The sequence below is a fragment of the Micropterus salmoides genome, unplaced genomic scaffold (genome assembly GCF_014851395.1).
Source record: "Micropterus salmoides isolate LMB-PRFRI ecotype aquatic unplaced genomic scaffold, ASM1485139v1 Ms_hic_scaffold_12, whole genome shotgun sequence".
Lineage (NCBI taxonomy): Eukaryota > Metazoa > Chordata > Actinopteri > Centrarchiformes > Centrarchidae > Micropterus > Micropterus salmoides.
This window is the reverse complement of record NW_024040263.1, coordinates 34,753,628-34,770,511: the sequence shown is the minus strand read 5'-3', so window position 1 is coordinate 34,770,511 and position 16,884 is coordinate 34,753,628. Positions and strand designations below refer to the sequence as shown.

Below are 16,884 nucleotides of genomic sequence, written 5' to 3'. Positions count from 1 at the left end.
TCAGTTTGCTGTTTGGACAATTTCGACAATTACAAACCTCAGGAAACAATACAACGACAAATCCAAGTCACCCAATCCACAGTTAGATCTTCATTCAAGTTCAAAACCTGCGATGGAGGGCAAGTTTAAGGACCATTCGATGTGGAAACTGACCATGGAAGTAGTCAGTAGAGTCTGATGTGGCCCATAGAAGTTTAGAAGAGTGGGATTTGGCTTCCCCTGCTTTCTGCCATCTTTGTCTGTCACTGAAATCAGGGGCTCAACAAGCACGCTGCAACCACCACAGCTAGTCAGTCAAGCGAATACTCTTCAAAACTCTGAAACACTGATTCCAGACCAGGAATAAAAAGACTCAAGTAAAAAAACTGAAGTTGCAATCTATATAACATCCAGTTTAAAATTAATTCAAATGAACACATTTGAAACATGGTGGGTGGTGTTCATGAAGGATTAGTTGAGTTCTAAAATTATTTTTTGGAGCAGCATCATTAGAGGAACTGCAACTGAACCAACTTGTAGAGTTTCTTCTTCCCCGGTCACCTCTGCTGTTTCATCGACCAGCGATGGTTCCCCCGCGACCTGCTGCTAACAAGCCCCACGTCTGCCTAACGGCGGTCCTCATCATGACCAGCCTGGCACTGATAGATGCCTACCTGGTGGAGCAGAATCCGGGTCCTAGGAGGATCGGCGTGTGCGTCACCGTGCTGGCGGGAGACGCGTGTTTCCTCATTGTGCTGCGATATGTTGGCGTCTGGGCTGGGTCAGAGGTGCACACGGCCAGGCGAGGCTACGCCATGATCCTCTGGTTCTTCTACATCTTCATCCTGGAGATCAAGGTCTACTTTGTATATCAGAACTACAAGTCTCAGGACGTGAATGTAGATGCGGAGATGACAGATGCGGCTGTGTCCCGGAGGGCTCTTACGTTGCTGTTGTCTGTCTGCATGCCCATCGTGTTCATAACACTGGCAGCGATAGATCATTTGGATTACTTACGGTCGCATAAGAAAAGAGAGGAGATAAGAAGTCGTCTCTTCTGGGTGGTGGTGGACCTGCTGGACGTTGTGGACGTTCAGGCCAACCTGTGGGAGCTTCAGAGGGAAGGGCTCCCCCTGTGGGTGGAGGGACTGATGTTCTTCTACTGCTACATCCTCCTGCTGGTGCTGCCCTGCGTCTCCCTAAGTGAGATCAGCATGCAGGGTGTGAACATCGTCCCGCACAAAATGATGCTCTACCCCATCCTCAGTCTCGCCACCATCAACGTCATCACTCTGCTGATTCGAGGGGGAAACCTGCTGATTTACGGGGACATCCGAGTGTCTGGGATCATGATGGGCAAGAATGTGGTCGCTATCGTCGTGAAGAGCTGCAGCCTGGTGCAGTACAGAAAACATCAGCCAGCTTCTCCTCCTGCAGATCGAGGAGCCGAGATGCAGAAGAACTCTCTGGGCGATGTTCAGATTTCCAACACGCAGCCAGTGGTGCTGCCTAGAGTCGTGATCGAGGACTTCACCACCATACCAGAGGAGGAGGAGGAGCAGGAGGAGGAGGAGAGTGATGACAGTGTGAGCAACCATGAGTGAGGACAAGACAAAGGCAGGAGGAACAACCCTCCATAATGACCCTGTGAGCAGCAACGGGTCAGGACCATTTACAGGATCACAATTACAAAATGCACAACCGAAAACATCTTTTGTTGCAGTTTCACCGTTACTGACTCACTTTAGTTGAATAAACCTAAATAAAGATCAGCAAAAACAAATTAAAAGTACCCCCCGCTCTGCCGTTGGTTCTCTCTAATGGACCTTTTTTATTGTTTTTTGTTACAGCAGTGGCTGATCGTGGAGCTCTCCCATGGGTTGCTCTCCACCTTCAGCTCCAGTCACTGCTGCTTGGCATAAAACACATCACTACCTCTTCACCAGCTTGCGAACGTCACCACAGACACCAGATAAAAACTCCGATAAACTGCCAGTACAGAGAGGTTTACCTGGCGGTGGGAGGGTTGATCAGCATTGTGGGAACTTGTTTGGTGAGGGCTTTAATGCAATGGATGTTGTCTGACTTTATCTTCTGTCAGTAATGTTTTATAACATGACTGAACAGGTGTTTCTTTATTGCTGCTTTCACATGTTGTTTTTGTGTAATAATTATTTGTGGATTTGGTGTCAGATCGGAGGTTCTGCTGTGTTCGTGCGGTGTTGGTTACTGGACTTTACCTCCTGACTGAACCTTCAGTTCAGCAGCTTCTTTCATTGCCTCTGCATTAAAGCTGAGTCTCAGCTCTGTCTGTCAGCAGGTGAACACTTTACTGCCTGATCGATACCTTCGTGAAGCAGGTTTCAGCCACAAAAACATTAGTTCTCACAGAAAAGAAATGATGTTGTTAACAAATATAATGAGCGGACTGAGGAGAAACTGCATCAGGTCTAGTGAACCAGGACCAGATGTGGTTTTGAACATCTCAGAGTATATTTGGGTGCTGACTGTACATCAGTACAGTACATCAGTGTGACCACTAGATGAAGCCAGAGGGTCGGCTGTAAAACATGAGGCATTAAAATCTCGTGTGTTCTGAAGGAAAAACAGATAGTTTTAAGATTATCATGATATTCTAAGAAGCATACAAGAAAAGTAAAAAAAAAGTATTTATCTAACCCTAACCCATTTAATCGGTTGAACCCGGAGACCCGGCTGAAAGGAAATCAGTTACAATACAAACAACATAAAGAGAACATCAACAAATTATTCCCCTTTATAATAATAATAATAATCTTTATTTGTAGAGCACTTTTCAAAAACAAGTTACAAAGTGCTTTAACAAGTGTGCTTTTCCATTCATGACAGAGAGGACAGATAATTCAAAAAAATATTATTCATCTGAAGTGTTATGAATTGGCACAATATCACTATATATAATCTTTTTTCTTTCTTGGTATATAAGTAGCAGAGTTCTTAACCCAGCTTCTTCGTATCTGTAAAAAATCACGTAAAATAATGAATCATGGTCCATATCCTGCCTAATATGTCATGAATGATTTACTTGTCAATTACAAGTAAGAATTTTTTGTGTATTTAAATGAGACAGTTCATAAAAAAATAATGTTAATAATAAACTTTATTTTAAATTCTCTGGAGTTTACAGAAACTAGTTTTTACTGGAGTACAGTCAGTAAGTGACAGACAGTATATACCTGTAACTAGACATAGATTATGGGCCTGTTTATATAAAGATAGATAGATAAATATGTCGGTGTGGAAAAATACTTTCAAAAATAGACACTTTTTTTTTTTTTGAGTTCTTAGTTAAAAGCCCGAATTCTGAGGTTAAAGTCGGAATTCTGAGAAAAAAGTCTTAAGTATGGGTACCTGTGATTTTACCATGTGAGAGAGTCACTTTGCATTGTTTCTCAGAATTCTGACTTTTTTCCCAGAATTCCGACTTTAATCTCAGAACTCTGACTTTAAACTAAGAATTCTGACTAATGTGTTCTCAGAACTCCAAAAAAATTCATGTGGCCCCAATCCTCTCCCATATAATAGATTATAAATATCAATTAACAAAATCCAAGGTGAGTGAACAGAAACTGCCTCAGTTCTTCTAGGTACCGTCGCACATAGCTGAAGGCATGTAGCTTGGCCCAAACATCTTATTCATGTAGCTTATATATTTAATGTTAGTGTAATTAATTGGAATAGTATTTCTTAAATGCAATTTCACTTTATAGTTTTTTGGATCATCTTAAAGAGATAAGTTTTTTGATAGGCTAATCTCTTTTAGTCCGAGTGCTAAATGAGTCTAAAAAATCAATTCTCTTCGAAACTTTACATGAGCATGTTAAGAAAAAGAGGAGAGATTATTCCTCTGGGGAACAATAGACTACTGTGTCCGTCAGTAAGATGAGTGCATCCTCCACTTTGTCCAACAGCAGACACGTTTTCCCTCCTTGCTCCGCCGTCCGGTCTGTTCCGGTCTGTAGGACTACTGACTGATTTTGGATCAGTGATTCTCTCCGGTGTTCCTTCTCACCTCAGCCCTCAGCCCCGCCCCGCTCACTCCCAGCGGGCATCACAGCGACCTGTCGCCGCGGAAAGGAGACGATGGCGGCGGCTGCGGACCGAGGAGGAGTCCGGGGGAGCGCTCTTCCACCGGACCCGGACCCCAACGCCGGGTCCGGTGCGGGCGCAGACCCCGACGGCCGCGCTCCGGTGCCGATGAATCTGTTTGCGACCTGGGAGATCGACCGGTCCTCTCCGAGCTGCATCCCCAGGTAAGAGGATTAGTGTTCGGCCGGAGAGGAGCTCCTGATCGCGGTGAGAGAGGCAGGTGCTGCCGCCTCGTGCAGGAGCTCCGTCAAACAACAAAGCTTTTATTCCCATTAGGAATAAAGGCTTTGTTTGGAGAGGAAACAGCGTGTGCGCCTGCCTGTGTGCATAAGAGAGATCTGTTTCTTTGTTGAATCTAACAATCTGAACTCGTATAGAATTACAGAGCATACAACATTATCCTACAGGTTATTTGGATCTACTGTTCGTTGCTTTATATCTGATGTTGATGTCCATTCAACAACAACATTTAACAACCAGCCAGTCAACAGGCTGCTGGTTAGAGCTTCACACGTTGTTCTGGAGGGAAACTCCTCATAATGCAGAATACAAACTGAGGAGAGATCAGTTTATTACACAGACCCCAGTGTTTGTCAGCTGATCAGTAAATGAGTCTCTTCCACCAAAGACACTGTAAAATGTGCTCAGTAAATGCTTTCTCATGTTGCACCTCTGTGAAGCATCACTAACTGGATACACAGTAAAGGAAGGATTAATATTTATTGATGTAAGGAAACTTATGAGGTCATGTTGAGGTTAAAGGTTCATTCTTAACCTTTGACAGAAATATATTATTTTTTGATTTCCTCTGGAGCTTTCAGCTGCATCACATGGCCTTCGAGTTTGCAGAAGCTGTAATAAATCAGTAACAACAATAAAATACAGCCTGTTATAAAAACCTCAAACCTCGGTCTCTTGAGAGAAAGTCCTGAGTTTACTTGACTCATCCATCCACCCCAACCAACAACGTCCGGCTGCGGACTGTAGCACCGCTCACGCCACGCCCCCTCGCAGTAGAGTAGCCGCTCCATCTGCATGTGTGAACACTGTAGTCGATAGAAGCTGTGATTTAAAAAATAAAACTTATTAACAACACAATATTATACAACTAAACTATAGCAGGGAATCATAGCATTGGCATAAAGTCTCTTGCTCAATTTGTTCTAATTTTCACAAGCTAAGTTGTGAAGTGGGTAAGTATAATAAGCAATTCCAACATAACCTACTATTGACATGAAAACATATTAATATTGCAAATTAATGCTACATAAATGTCAAACTGTCACAAAGGCCTGGAAACAGTTTTAAATTTAAACTCCGATCTTGGTATGTAAAAAATCACCACGGTCCAGGACAGATAAAAAGGTGGCAGCCAGAAGTTGTTTTTTTACATTAATAGAAAAACAACTAATTTCGATAATAAAAACCCAGTTTTGGCCTCAGGTTTTTCACCAGGTACAGCTCATGTGGCTTAAAGGTCACGGAGTCAGGTAATTAAAGATTTAACCTCTATTTCACTTCACCCCCAGAGTGACCACCAAAGGGATATTTTGTGGCCTATTCCTAGACTTAGTAAACAACATACGTTTGGTCTTATCTGCATTAAGAACTCATTTCAGCTGAATAAGGGTATTATGGACTTCAATAAAGGCATTTCACAAGTATTCGATGGCTTGTAAAAGATTTGATGCAAAGCACTATTTAACTGAGGAGGGATTATTGGGTCAGAATTAAAACTAAAAGTCTAAATCAAAAATGCATTTGGTATTTAGGATTGTGCATTTAGTATTTAGAACTGGGCATTTGGCCATTTGGGTTGGGGATTTGAGCATTTAGGATTTTTTTGTTTTTTGAAACATCGTTTTCTGAAACATCAAGTTGAAGTTATCACATTATAAAGTATAGTCCTCCCTCCAGCCCCGCTCACTCGCTCTATTTGGTTTCATTGCAGTGTGCTCTTTAGCACTCAGAGCTCCCCCTGCTGATCATAATGTGCCACTGCACACCAGCCGTTTCAAACCCAGCCTCCGTTATTTTGACCACGCCCTGTTATTTGCATACACTGCTCAATCCTAAATCCCAAATGCCCAAACTTAAATACCCAGATGCCCGATCCTAGATACCAAATGCATTTTTGATTTAGAATTTAAGTTTTAGACTTTTTGTTTTAATTCTGACCCAATAATCCCTCCATATACAGTGTCATCATCTTAAAAATAGAAATTAGCATTTGACACATTTTGACCAATATTATTTATATAAATAGTGAATAATAGTGGGCCTGGTGATGGGGCAGTGGATAAGACACGTGCCTTTGGTGTGAGAGACCCGGGTTCAACTGTGGCACATCCACCAGTGTGTCCCTGAGCAAGACAGTTAACCCCTAGTTGCTCCAGAGACGTGCCACCTTTGACATAGATAGCAATTGTAAGTCGCTTTGGATAAAAGCATCAGCTAAATGAATAAACATAATACAGAGCCATGAGGCACACCCTTCTTGACTAATACAATATTGGAACATATGACAATCATATCTAATACAGGGAGACCTGTTGCTTAGGTGGACATAGTAATTAAGACTAATGCAGAATGTTGCTTCTTGTGAAGTGCAACCAAAAGGTAATTTATTTTATGTCTTTTTCTAAAGCCTGATTATTGTGTCGATAAAACGGCATAGAAGAATGAACACCTTAAGCTGATCACCACTCACAAGAGCACCCATATATGCTGAAGCTTTCACACTCACATAACTTTAAGTAGTTTTACTTCAGGATGTGATGCATGGCTTGAACTGTAAAGCAGCTTGTTATCATTTATCGCAGGGCCTTGCTGGAGTTTGTATAAACATAGAGAAACTACATCTCCCAGAATGCTTAGGAGAGCTGGAAGACTCTGACCTGATCTGCATTGACCCTGGATCATCAGCATCGTAATGGACTTTAGATCAGACACAGATCACACGGGAGAGACAGAGACAACTTTGGACTCATGACATCACTGGTTACATCACATTACAGCAGCCAATCAAAGCCAGATGAAAGAAGGGAAACATGATACAGCTGATTAGTTTTCTCCCCCTCTCTGATCCCTTCACCTGTCTGTTTGCGAGTGGATTAGCAGCAGTGTGACTAAGCGGGGGTTAACGAACTCGTCCAATCAGAGATAATCCTCTTAGACAGTGGCGTTGACTCAGGACACAGCAAAGATTGCAGCAGAGGGAAACATTCAAGTTATTGATTGCTGAAAGAGATTCGTTCTTTAATAGTTACCCCACTAACGCACATAACCAATACTTCACTGGCTCAAGGAAGGTTTCCTGATTCATGGAAGCCTGCTGTTGTGGCCCCTATATTCAAAGGTGGTGAGCCCTCTACTGACTTCCAACTACAGGCCCATCAGTGTTGTACCTGTAGTATCTAAGGTATATGAAAAACTGGTTAACAAACAAATCACTGACCATCTCAACAATAGCTCCTTTCCACTGCACCCAATGCAATTTGAATTCAGGGCTAATTACTCGACAGAAACTGCTACATGTTATGTCATAGAAAAAGTTAAGGCATCACTGGATAAAGGCGGGGTTGTAGGGGCCGTGTTCCTTGATTTAAAGAAAGCATTGGACACGGTTATTCATTACATCCTATTGTATAAACTACTGAATTTCAAATTTTCTTTAGAGTTGGTCAGTTTTATCAAATCCTATCTTTCATTCCGCTCTCAACACGTCAAAATTGGTAACTATAAATCTAACCCCCTATGTCTTTCAGCCGGGGTCCCGCAAGGCTCCATACTTGGTCTATTCCTTTTTAGCATATACATTAATGATTTACCTTCTGTTTGTGGAAATTGTGATATTTTAATGTATGCTGATGATTATACAGTTACAGAAGAGGTTGCAATCAAGCTAACAGATGTGTTAGTGAAGGTCACATCCTGGCTTAATCACTGTTGCTTGCAACTGAATGTTTGTATGTATGTTTCTTTCCAAAGGTTCCTGCATAGACGCAGAGCAAGACATTTTCATTTCAGGACACAGACTAAAAGTTGTCTCAGAATACTAGTACTTAGGACTACACTTAGACTCAAACCTTGCCTTCAAAACACACATAAAGAAGGTCTGTAATAAAGTAAAGTTCAGTTTGGCTAATTTCAGGTATATCAGAAACCTCCTATCAACTGAGGCAACTAAGTCATATTTCCACTCATTGGTTCTCTCCCACATCACCTACTGTCTGATAAGTTGGTCCAACGCACACTCGACAGCCTTAAAACCACTGAAATCATTATACAAACAAGCACTTAAAACTACACAAAAGGCCATTTCGTTACCATCATTGCCATATTCTAGAGGAGTATAAACTGCTTACATTTACATTTACTCATCTGGCAGACGCTTTTATCCAAAGCGACTTACATTTGAGGAACAACATACAAGCATCAACAGAGCATCAACTAAAGATCTACAACTGACAATACATACTAGTAAGAGCTCAAAGTTCACATCACATCAATGGGGTAGATACCGAGGGAAGGAAGCAAGAGTTAACAGAAAGTGCAATCAATACAAGATAATTGTAGGGGATAGAAGAAGAAGAGCACAGGAAGTGCATGTTAGAGGTTAGGAGTTAGAGGTGTTATAAGAGGAAGTGTTCTCGGAAGATGAGTTTTCAAGAGCTTCATGAAGTTAGAGAGGGACGGCCCCTGCTCTGATGGCGTGTGGTAGCTCGTTCCACCATCATGGTGTCACAGATGAGAACAGGGACTGGGATCGCTTTGTGTGAAGGGATGGCAGAGCCAGGCGGCGTTCGTTGGAGGAGCGTAGTGGCCGAGAAGGAACGTAAGTTTGTATTATGGAGTTTAGGTAGATGGTGCAGACCCAGTAGTCACTCTGTATGCAGCATTAGTGACTTGAATTTGATTCTGGAGGCCACGGGGAGCCAGTGGAGGTCACTGAGTAATGGAGTGACATGAATCTTTTTGGGCTGATCAAAAACCAGACACGCTGCTGCGTTCTGAAACATTTGTAAAGGTTTCACCGCACAAGCTGGGAGACCTGCTAGGAGAGCATTGCAATAGTCGAGACGAGAGATAACCATGGCCTGTACCAGAAGCTGGGTGGCGTACTGAGTGAGGTAGGGCTTGATTTTCCTTATGTTGTATAGAGCAAAGCGGCACGACCGAGAGACAGCAGCAACATGGTCTGAAAAGGACAGCTGGTCATCAATCATGACACCCAAGTTTCTCACCACCCTGGTTGGAGTGATGGTTGTGGAGTCAATTTGCAGTTTGATGTTATGGTGGATAGATTGCTTGGCTGGAACGACCAAGAGTTCAGTCTTCAGAGGTTTAGTTGAAGGTGGCGAGCCTTCATCCATGCAGCCATGTCCGAGAGACAGTCCGTGATCCGCGCCGAGACGGTGGGATCGCCTGGCGGGAAGGATAGGTAGAGTTCCGTATCGTCTGCGTTGCAGTGGTAAGAAAAGCCGTGCGAATGATCGGACCCAGTGAGGTGGTGTAATTGCTTTATTGGGAAGTTGGGAAAACCTCATAAAAAACACAAACGTCTGCTTAGTTTATAAGATCTTGTACAGTTTAGCTCCTCCTCCTTTGTCTGGCCTCATCAACTTTAAATCAACTGCAAAAGTTACTAGAGGTGCAGCTAGGAGGGACTGCACAATCCCACTTAAAAAAACTGTATTCAGCCGTCTTTTCCATTTCAGTGTCACATCAGTGGAACTCAGTACCACCATCAATTAGAGAGTCTCCATCCTATTACTCATTTAAGAGTAATGTTAAGAAATGGCTTATTGATCCCATCCACCAGCAATAACTGTATCATCTATTTTCAGATTTGATCTGCTTGATCTTGTTTACTCAATTATTTGTGATTTTTAACACAGTGTAATTTTTTTTACCTTTTGTCAATTGTATAATGTATTTTTTTGTATTATAACAGCTTACTATTTTAGGATGCCTAATAATATCTGGCAAGGGAACTGCCGATGAAAACTAGCCTGTGGCTAACTCGGGTACGCTTACATTTGCTTGAATGTTGATCAGTGTACATTGTCCCTTTTCAAATAAACAAATAAACAAAAATCATTAGGTGAAAATGAAAGATCGTTTTATTCTTATGTACAACAGAGGGTATTCAGTTTTAAGTGTAAGTTCTGGTGGTTTGTTGTGTCTCGTGGCGCTCCTCATGGATCCATTTTAGGATGAGCTGAATGAAGATAACAACAGGCTCTGCTCGTTAGTTTGAAGAATAAATCAGGTGTTATTCTACATTTTTCTTAGTGTCAAAAGATCCTAGCATTTCAGTCCGTCTCCAAATACTGTCTGACTTCCTGTCTGTGTCAAACACCTCACAAATACAGTATTTAGTTTCAAATGTTACTCAGACTTCAGCAGACGTTACCCAACTTGTAAAAGTTCCTGACACTGCAGTGAGCGGCTCTTCTTAATCAACGCATAGTGATTCAAAAGTAACAACAATGTTGTCTGCTAAGCTGCATCAGACAAATCCTGATGCATTTTGCCGATGCACGAAACAGTTGGCTCACTTTATATATATTATATGTGGCATCTGTTCACTTTCCCTGAAGCTTAATATGTTTCAGAAGAGTATAAAACTTTCCTCTGAAAATAAAGAATACACAACAGAGTATTGATGAGATTGAACCCTGGGTATTTTTAGGAAAATAATGTATATTTAAATCACATTGTCATAATGTTACAGTCAATTTACCAAGAAAAAGCTAAATATTTCCAGAATAAAATGTAAACACTGGAGACTTTTAGACATTTTCACCACACACAGTTTACACTGTGGGTACCTCCTCCTTCTCTCCCTGCTGCAGGTGAGCAGGTGAGCAGGTATTAGCCGGTATTAGCTCCTCTTGGCTGGTGTTGACAGGAAGCTGTGGAGGATGAGTCCCAACTTGACCCTTCAGTAATGAGATCCCAGGAGTAACAGGTCTGACATTTACAGCTTCACCTCTCTGTCTAATGGGATTCTGGAGATGAAGGGGGCCATTGTAAGGAAAATATGGTGACGACACAGTGACTCATCAGTTCCCTGGTTTCCCTTTCAGGCCATCAGGAAATCATTTCTTCAGATCTCAACATATGAACATCTGGCTTTGAAGCTTCACTTATCAGTGCTGTAGTCACGCTTGGCTCTGAGGATGCCACTGAGGGTCAACTTTGGTCCAGACTGGTTCATCTGTTAGACTGGTTGGGAATTTGGTCCCGACATTTGTTGTCTCCAGAGGATGAAACCTCACAACCTTTCATCCAGCAGGTCAAAGGTTTCACTTATCCAGTGAAATATCTCGGCATCTACTGGAGGGATTGGCACAAACTTTCATGGTCCCCAGAGGATGAATCGCATAGATGGATGACAAGACAATGATCCCCTGGACACAGACACGCAGACGGAAAGACGCATAAAAAGGACTGCAAATGATGACAGGCCGAGTCAAAGAGAGCCCGAGATGCAGGTTCTGTTTTCTGAAAGCAGAGCTGTTCAACTGATTTAAATCTACGTGATGTTCCTGTGTGCAGCTGAAATATGAAATCATAAACAATTACTGCATTTCATTTGGTTGGCTGACACTTTATATTAAAAGATCCTGATCCAAATTAGGACCAAAAAAACACACGTAGGTGTATGAATACGTTGACCATGGATTCTAACCCGATTCTGTTTCGTGTCTGCTTTGTCGTCCCCAGGTTGTGTAGTCTGACTCTGAAGAGGTTGATGGTTCTGAAGGAGCTGGACAGAGAGCTAAGCTCCGTCGTCATCGCCGTTAAGATCCAGGTAAGATCCAGGTGAGGCACCAATGCTTCCAGGAAACTGAAGGTTTTATCACCTGTGAAGCTGCAAAACCTGCTGCATAACACATGAATCCACATGTGTCATTTACACTGGGGACACCAGGGTCATGTCCCCACCACTTTTTGAAAGCATTTGTTCTTAAAAAGCATGCAACAAGAAACATTACGCAAAAAATGAAATGCTTTGAGATAGGGTTATTTGCACTATAACCATTTCTACCATAAATTGGTGCAGAAATGCAAGAAATTAAGTGTTCAAAATTTCCCCCAGAACCCCCACTCATATATTTCAGGATTGACTACTTCTTCAAAATAATAAGCCCTTATGTCCCCTCCACTTTTCAACACAAAGTGACGCTCCTGCATTAATCAGAAGACAACATGAAGTCAGTAAAGATTCTTAGTCATCCAGGTCAGAGCAAGTTCAGTTTTGAACTCCTCCTAACAAAGAGGCTGTGAATGAAACAACATTAATACAGAGACTGAGGCAAAGATGCTGTGTGAGGTGAGAGGGACAGGTGCATGCAGGTGTGTAAAAACAACAGGAAGTCAGTTATTGTAGTTTGGCTGTTGATTCATCTACTCACCAACACAGTGGACGATTAAAATGTTTAATCTCATAGTTACGTGCAAAATTGAATAATGAATTCTAAAGTAGTGTATTGCACATTTTTTATTTAAATATACTGCTATATACACAAAAGTGCAATAACATGTGGTTTGCAAACACTTTAAACAAATAAGCTGAGCTTTTTCCCAGCAGTATTCCCTTTACACAGCAGCAATAAAACCTTTCTTATAAATCTCAACTTAAACATTAATGTAATCAAATCAAATATTAATCCAAAGCTGTTTGCTGCTGCCAGGACGTTACCTTTATCTAGCTTGGTAAAACAAGTTAGAGTCCAGAGCCACGATCAGAACATCAGAACAGGCTCCTCCTGAGCAGTTAACAGATATAAATCTGTTTTCTTTTATCAGGGAGCAGCAGAAACAGTCTGTGTTCAGCAGCAAGTGTCGCTGTCAGAGTGAACTAAAGTGCTCCCCTCACGTACACGCCCGCTGGCCGCTGAAGTTGAATTGTCTTGAACTTTCTGTACGCGACCTGCAGCACGAATCATTTGAAGATCCTCGCTGTTTGTGAGTTTCCAGAATCTATTGCTGTTTTACTAAACAGGACATCAACAGGAGGGAATTCACAGGGCAGAGCATTCCCGCAAAACAAGATGAAGGCCTGTCAGGTGAAGTTATGTAGCCTGTAATTTTCACTTACGTTAAATAGGCTACAGCTGTGTAGCGCACAGAAGCCGTTGCCATGGTTACTCTCCATAGAGCGCCTGCTGATTACTCGCGGAGTACTTTCCTCCCTGTCTGATCACCCCGCGGGGCCAAGAGACTACGCTGTGATTTTAAGGACGTTCCTCAGACCGACATCTTCCCCAACACTAACCAGCATGCAGTGTGTAGCTCGCCACCTCTCTCTGGCGTTTGATCGTGTGTCTTGCTTTTGTTTATCTGCTTCTTCACACGCTGCATCCAGCGCGGTCTGCCGAAGCCTCCCTACGCTGCTGGTTTGGGAGGCTGATTTGCAGGCTGATCACCATCCCGCCCCTCCTGTGACCCAGGGTTTGACAGGATGTGTGTTCAGAGCCAGTGAGCAACAGACTTTCAAAATAATAATAATAACAATATAAATAATAATTGTCTGCGTTAATTAAACAATGTGTTAACGCGATAATAACGCGTTAACGTGCCCAGCCCTACTGAAAACAAAATATATCTTACACTGAAAATAGCTCTTGCTTTTTGACAACAGTTGCATATTCTTCTGCCAAGTAACAATTATTAAGATAACAAACAATAATAATAATGTAAAACATTGTGATAATTTGACAGTAATTTTATACTAACAACAAGTTTCCAGTGGTTTGTGCATGAGGAGATAAACCTTGTTGTTTCCATTCATTATGTCTGCTGTAGTTCCAAAACTTAGATCATGTGACAAAATCCTTTTTCCACAGTGCTGGCACATAGTATCTTGATAAAAGTCTGATAAAAATGGTCTGATCCTGTATCTGTCTTCATGTCCGTCTCTCAGGGTTCGAAGCGGACTTTGAGATCCAACGAGTACCTTCTTCCTCCGGATGGACTGATGGAAACAGACCTGGAGCTCACCTTCTCACTGCAGGTCACACATTTAATTACTTATTTAACGCACATTAATGACGTTATAAAAAACTCTTCTTCCTTCGGTTCGTCCTGCTCCCCAGAGGACAAGTCGTAGTGGTTTCAATGGAACTTCGTCATAAGAGAGGATTATATTTACATTTACTCATTTAGCTGACGCTTTTATCCAAAGCGACTTACAATTACTATGTATCTGCTTCTCAGCAAGATGGGGGGGGCAAGAGACTAATTAGCCTACCTATATTGATAGCTTCTTCCCGTGGGCAGATTTATTGGTTCAATTTTTTTTATTTGTGGGCCCGTTTGTCTCTTGCTTGGTATCCATAACAAGAACTCAGTATTTTCAAGCTTCACAATAAAATATTTGAAACACAATTGCTATACATGTCGCACGCCTCTGGAGCCACTAGGTGTCTTTCTCAGGGACACATTGGTGTGTCACAGTGGACTCTCACACCAAAGGTGTGTGTCTTATCCACTGCGCCATCACCACCACTGTACACACACTTCCTACCTGTTCCTTCTGCCCTCATGGAAAGCTGCACGTGTCCCTCTGTCTTTCAGTATCCTCACTTCCTGAAGCGAGATGTGAACCGTCTGCATGTGATGCTGCAGAGGAGGAAGAGGTACAAGAACCGAACCATCCTGGGCTACAAGACCCTCGCAGTGGGAGTCATCAACATGGCCGAGGTACGACAGGTGTGGCTGCCTCAGTCTGTCCACCTGTTTGGTTCAGACTGAAACGTTCCTGTCCCCCTCAGGATGAACTGTAAGAACTTTACATCCAGCGCCATCATCAGGTCAACATGTTCATGCTGCCAACACTTTGGTTTCAGAACACATACCTGCAGAACTGATGACTCCCATCAGCCTCAGCTGTACGCTGTGTTTACTGCTAATGTTAGCATGCTAACAGCTAAGCTAAGATGGTGAACATTGTACCTACTAAACATCAGCATGTTAGCATTGCCATTGTGATTATTTAAACCAGCTGATTTTAAATCTGATTTATCAACATGAATTAAAACCTTTCACTCAAACATAGATAAACAGGTATATATTTTATCAAGCATATCCTTTCAATAATCATCTTGTTACACAATAATACTGGAAAAACTAGACTGTGAGTAACCAGGTGAACCTCCCCTGTGACTGTGAAATACTGTAGTAACACACATTTTGGACAGAGACCTCAGAACTACTGCTTCAAGGTTCCCAGTTCCTTTAGAGCCAGAGCACCTCTTTGTTGATCTAAAACAATTGCGATGAAAGTTGTGATGTTCTTGGGCGTTTTTGCCGATGAAATTGTGGGAATAAGTGAAAACTGCAGAGGTAAATGTGATATTTTAACTTTAGTCAACTGTCCCTCCAGGACTTGGCGGGCCTGACCCCAACCCTGCATATTTAAACCAGCTGACCGGGATGCAGCAGCCTGTGTCTCGGTGTCTCGTCTGACGTCCTCCATGTGTGTCTGACATTCTCTCTCAAAGTGTTGATTTCCTTTATGTTCGACCACGACACTGCACGTTCTGCAGAACAGCTTCCTCCTTTGGTGAAGAACATCTGGATCCTGGTCTTCACGGCGCTTTGCTGTTATTGTTGTAGGTAAATGTGAGACGTTGGAGTCGCACATGTCTGCAGCGTCTTCTAAACAAGGAAGCGAGTTTGCTGATGTCGTAGAAATTGCTGGTGAGGGATTGAGCAAATAATTGAGTTACAGCAAACTGTTGTCTTTAAAGAATGTCTAAATAAAAGAGAATGACAGAGAAGTACTGCAGTAGAAACTCAGCTGGTCCAGAGACCTGTTGCCTGGGGCAGCTTCGAGCATCTGGCCCCCAGAAAAGGGATGCATAATCATTTAGACAGTCCAGGTTTCTATGTTTTGGGGAACAGAGATCCTCTCCAGGCCTTGAATGAAGATTCAAGGTGAGAAGAGGAACGACAAGAGAGGAAAACAATCTCACAGCTCTGACCTGAACCCTGCAATAAGGTTAAGGATAAAAAACAATGTGTATATATATCTATGACATAACAAGGATAGTAATAATAATAGTAGTAAAAATAGACGTACGTGCATAAAAGATTAGATGTAAGGAGAAACAATTTTCTGCCATTACAGCTGACATATGACAACGATTTGTGGGATGATAGGTCACATTTGCAGGAAAGTTGTTGAATTCTCTGGGATTTCATGAATTTGTGTCAATAGTTGCGATCATGGCTGGAGGGCCTGTTAAGGCCAGATAACTAAAAATGAGATGGTCCAAACAGTCAAAGTCTGTATCAGTTCCACATCCATCAGAAGTGAACAACAACCTGCTGCAAAACACACAAACCACAGTAATCTGTGAAAACAGCTGCAAACTGTCTGAAGTGTGTCTTGTGAAGATCGGGCTGCAGATCTGACCGTCCTCAGCTCTCTGCAGCACGTCCCTGATCTTTTCTTTAGACGGTGACAGCATCACTTCTGTGTGTTGGTGTGTGTGGGCGGGTGTGTGTGTGTGTGTGTGTGCGTCCTGTCTCAGGTGATGCAGTATCCGACAGACCGAGCCCACGTCCTCGGTCTCCATAGCAACCTGAAGGATGCTTCGATGCGTGCGGCGGAGCTGAGCGTCCATTCCCTCTCCAGCCAGCCAATCGAACAGGAGGACGCAGGCGGTCACCACGGCAACAAGACCAAGTCCTCAGGTAGGAGAACAATGAAGCCGACCTTCTCTCTGTCTGACAGCATCTGGCGCTCATTACAGACTG

At 42.6% G+C, this 16,884-nt stretch overlaps 2 protein-coding genes across 2 annotated transcripts in view; both read left to right on the top strand.

The window, feature by feature from the left end:
• Positions 1 to 344: 344 nt before the first annotated feature.
• LOC119899971 (transmembrane protein 121-like) lies at positions 345 to 2,409 on the top strand. Its single transcript, XM_038714803.1, has one exon. The coding sequence runs from the start codon at positions 564 to 566 to the stop codon at positions 1,581 to 1,583; it is 1,020 nt and encodes a 339-aa protein (XP_038570731.1). The 5' UTR covers positions 345 to 563; the 3' UTR covers positions 1,584 to 2,409.
• A 1,447-nt stretch (positions 2,410 to 3,856) lies between these two features.
• The window catches only part of LOC119899950 (phosphofurin acidic cluster sorting protein 1-like), a 34,371-nt gene continuing 21,343 nt past the window's right edge, over positions 3,857 to 16,884 (top strand). The window contains exons 1-5 of the mRNA XM_038714776.1: positions 3,857 to 4,271; positions 11,842 to 11,929; positions 14,045 to 14,134; positions 14,698 to 14,823; positions 16,659 to 16,821. Coding sequence (XP_038570704.1) covers positions 4,102 to 4,271; positions 11,842 to 11,929; positions 14,045 to 14,134; positions 14,698 to 14,823; positions 16,659 to 16,821 — 637 coding nt within the window. The 5' untranslated portion in view covers positions 3,857 to 4,101. The remainder of the gene's footprint in view (positions 4,272 to 11,841; positions 11,930 to 14,044; positions 14,135 to 14,697; positions 14,824 to 16,658; positions 16,822 to 16,884) is intronic.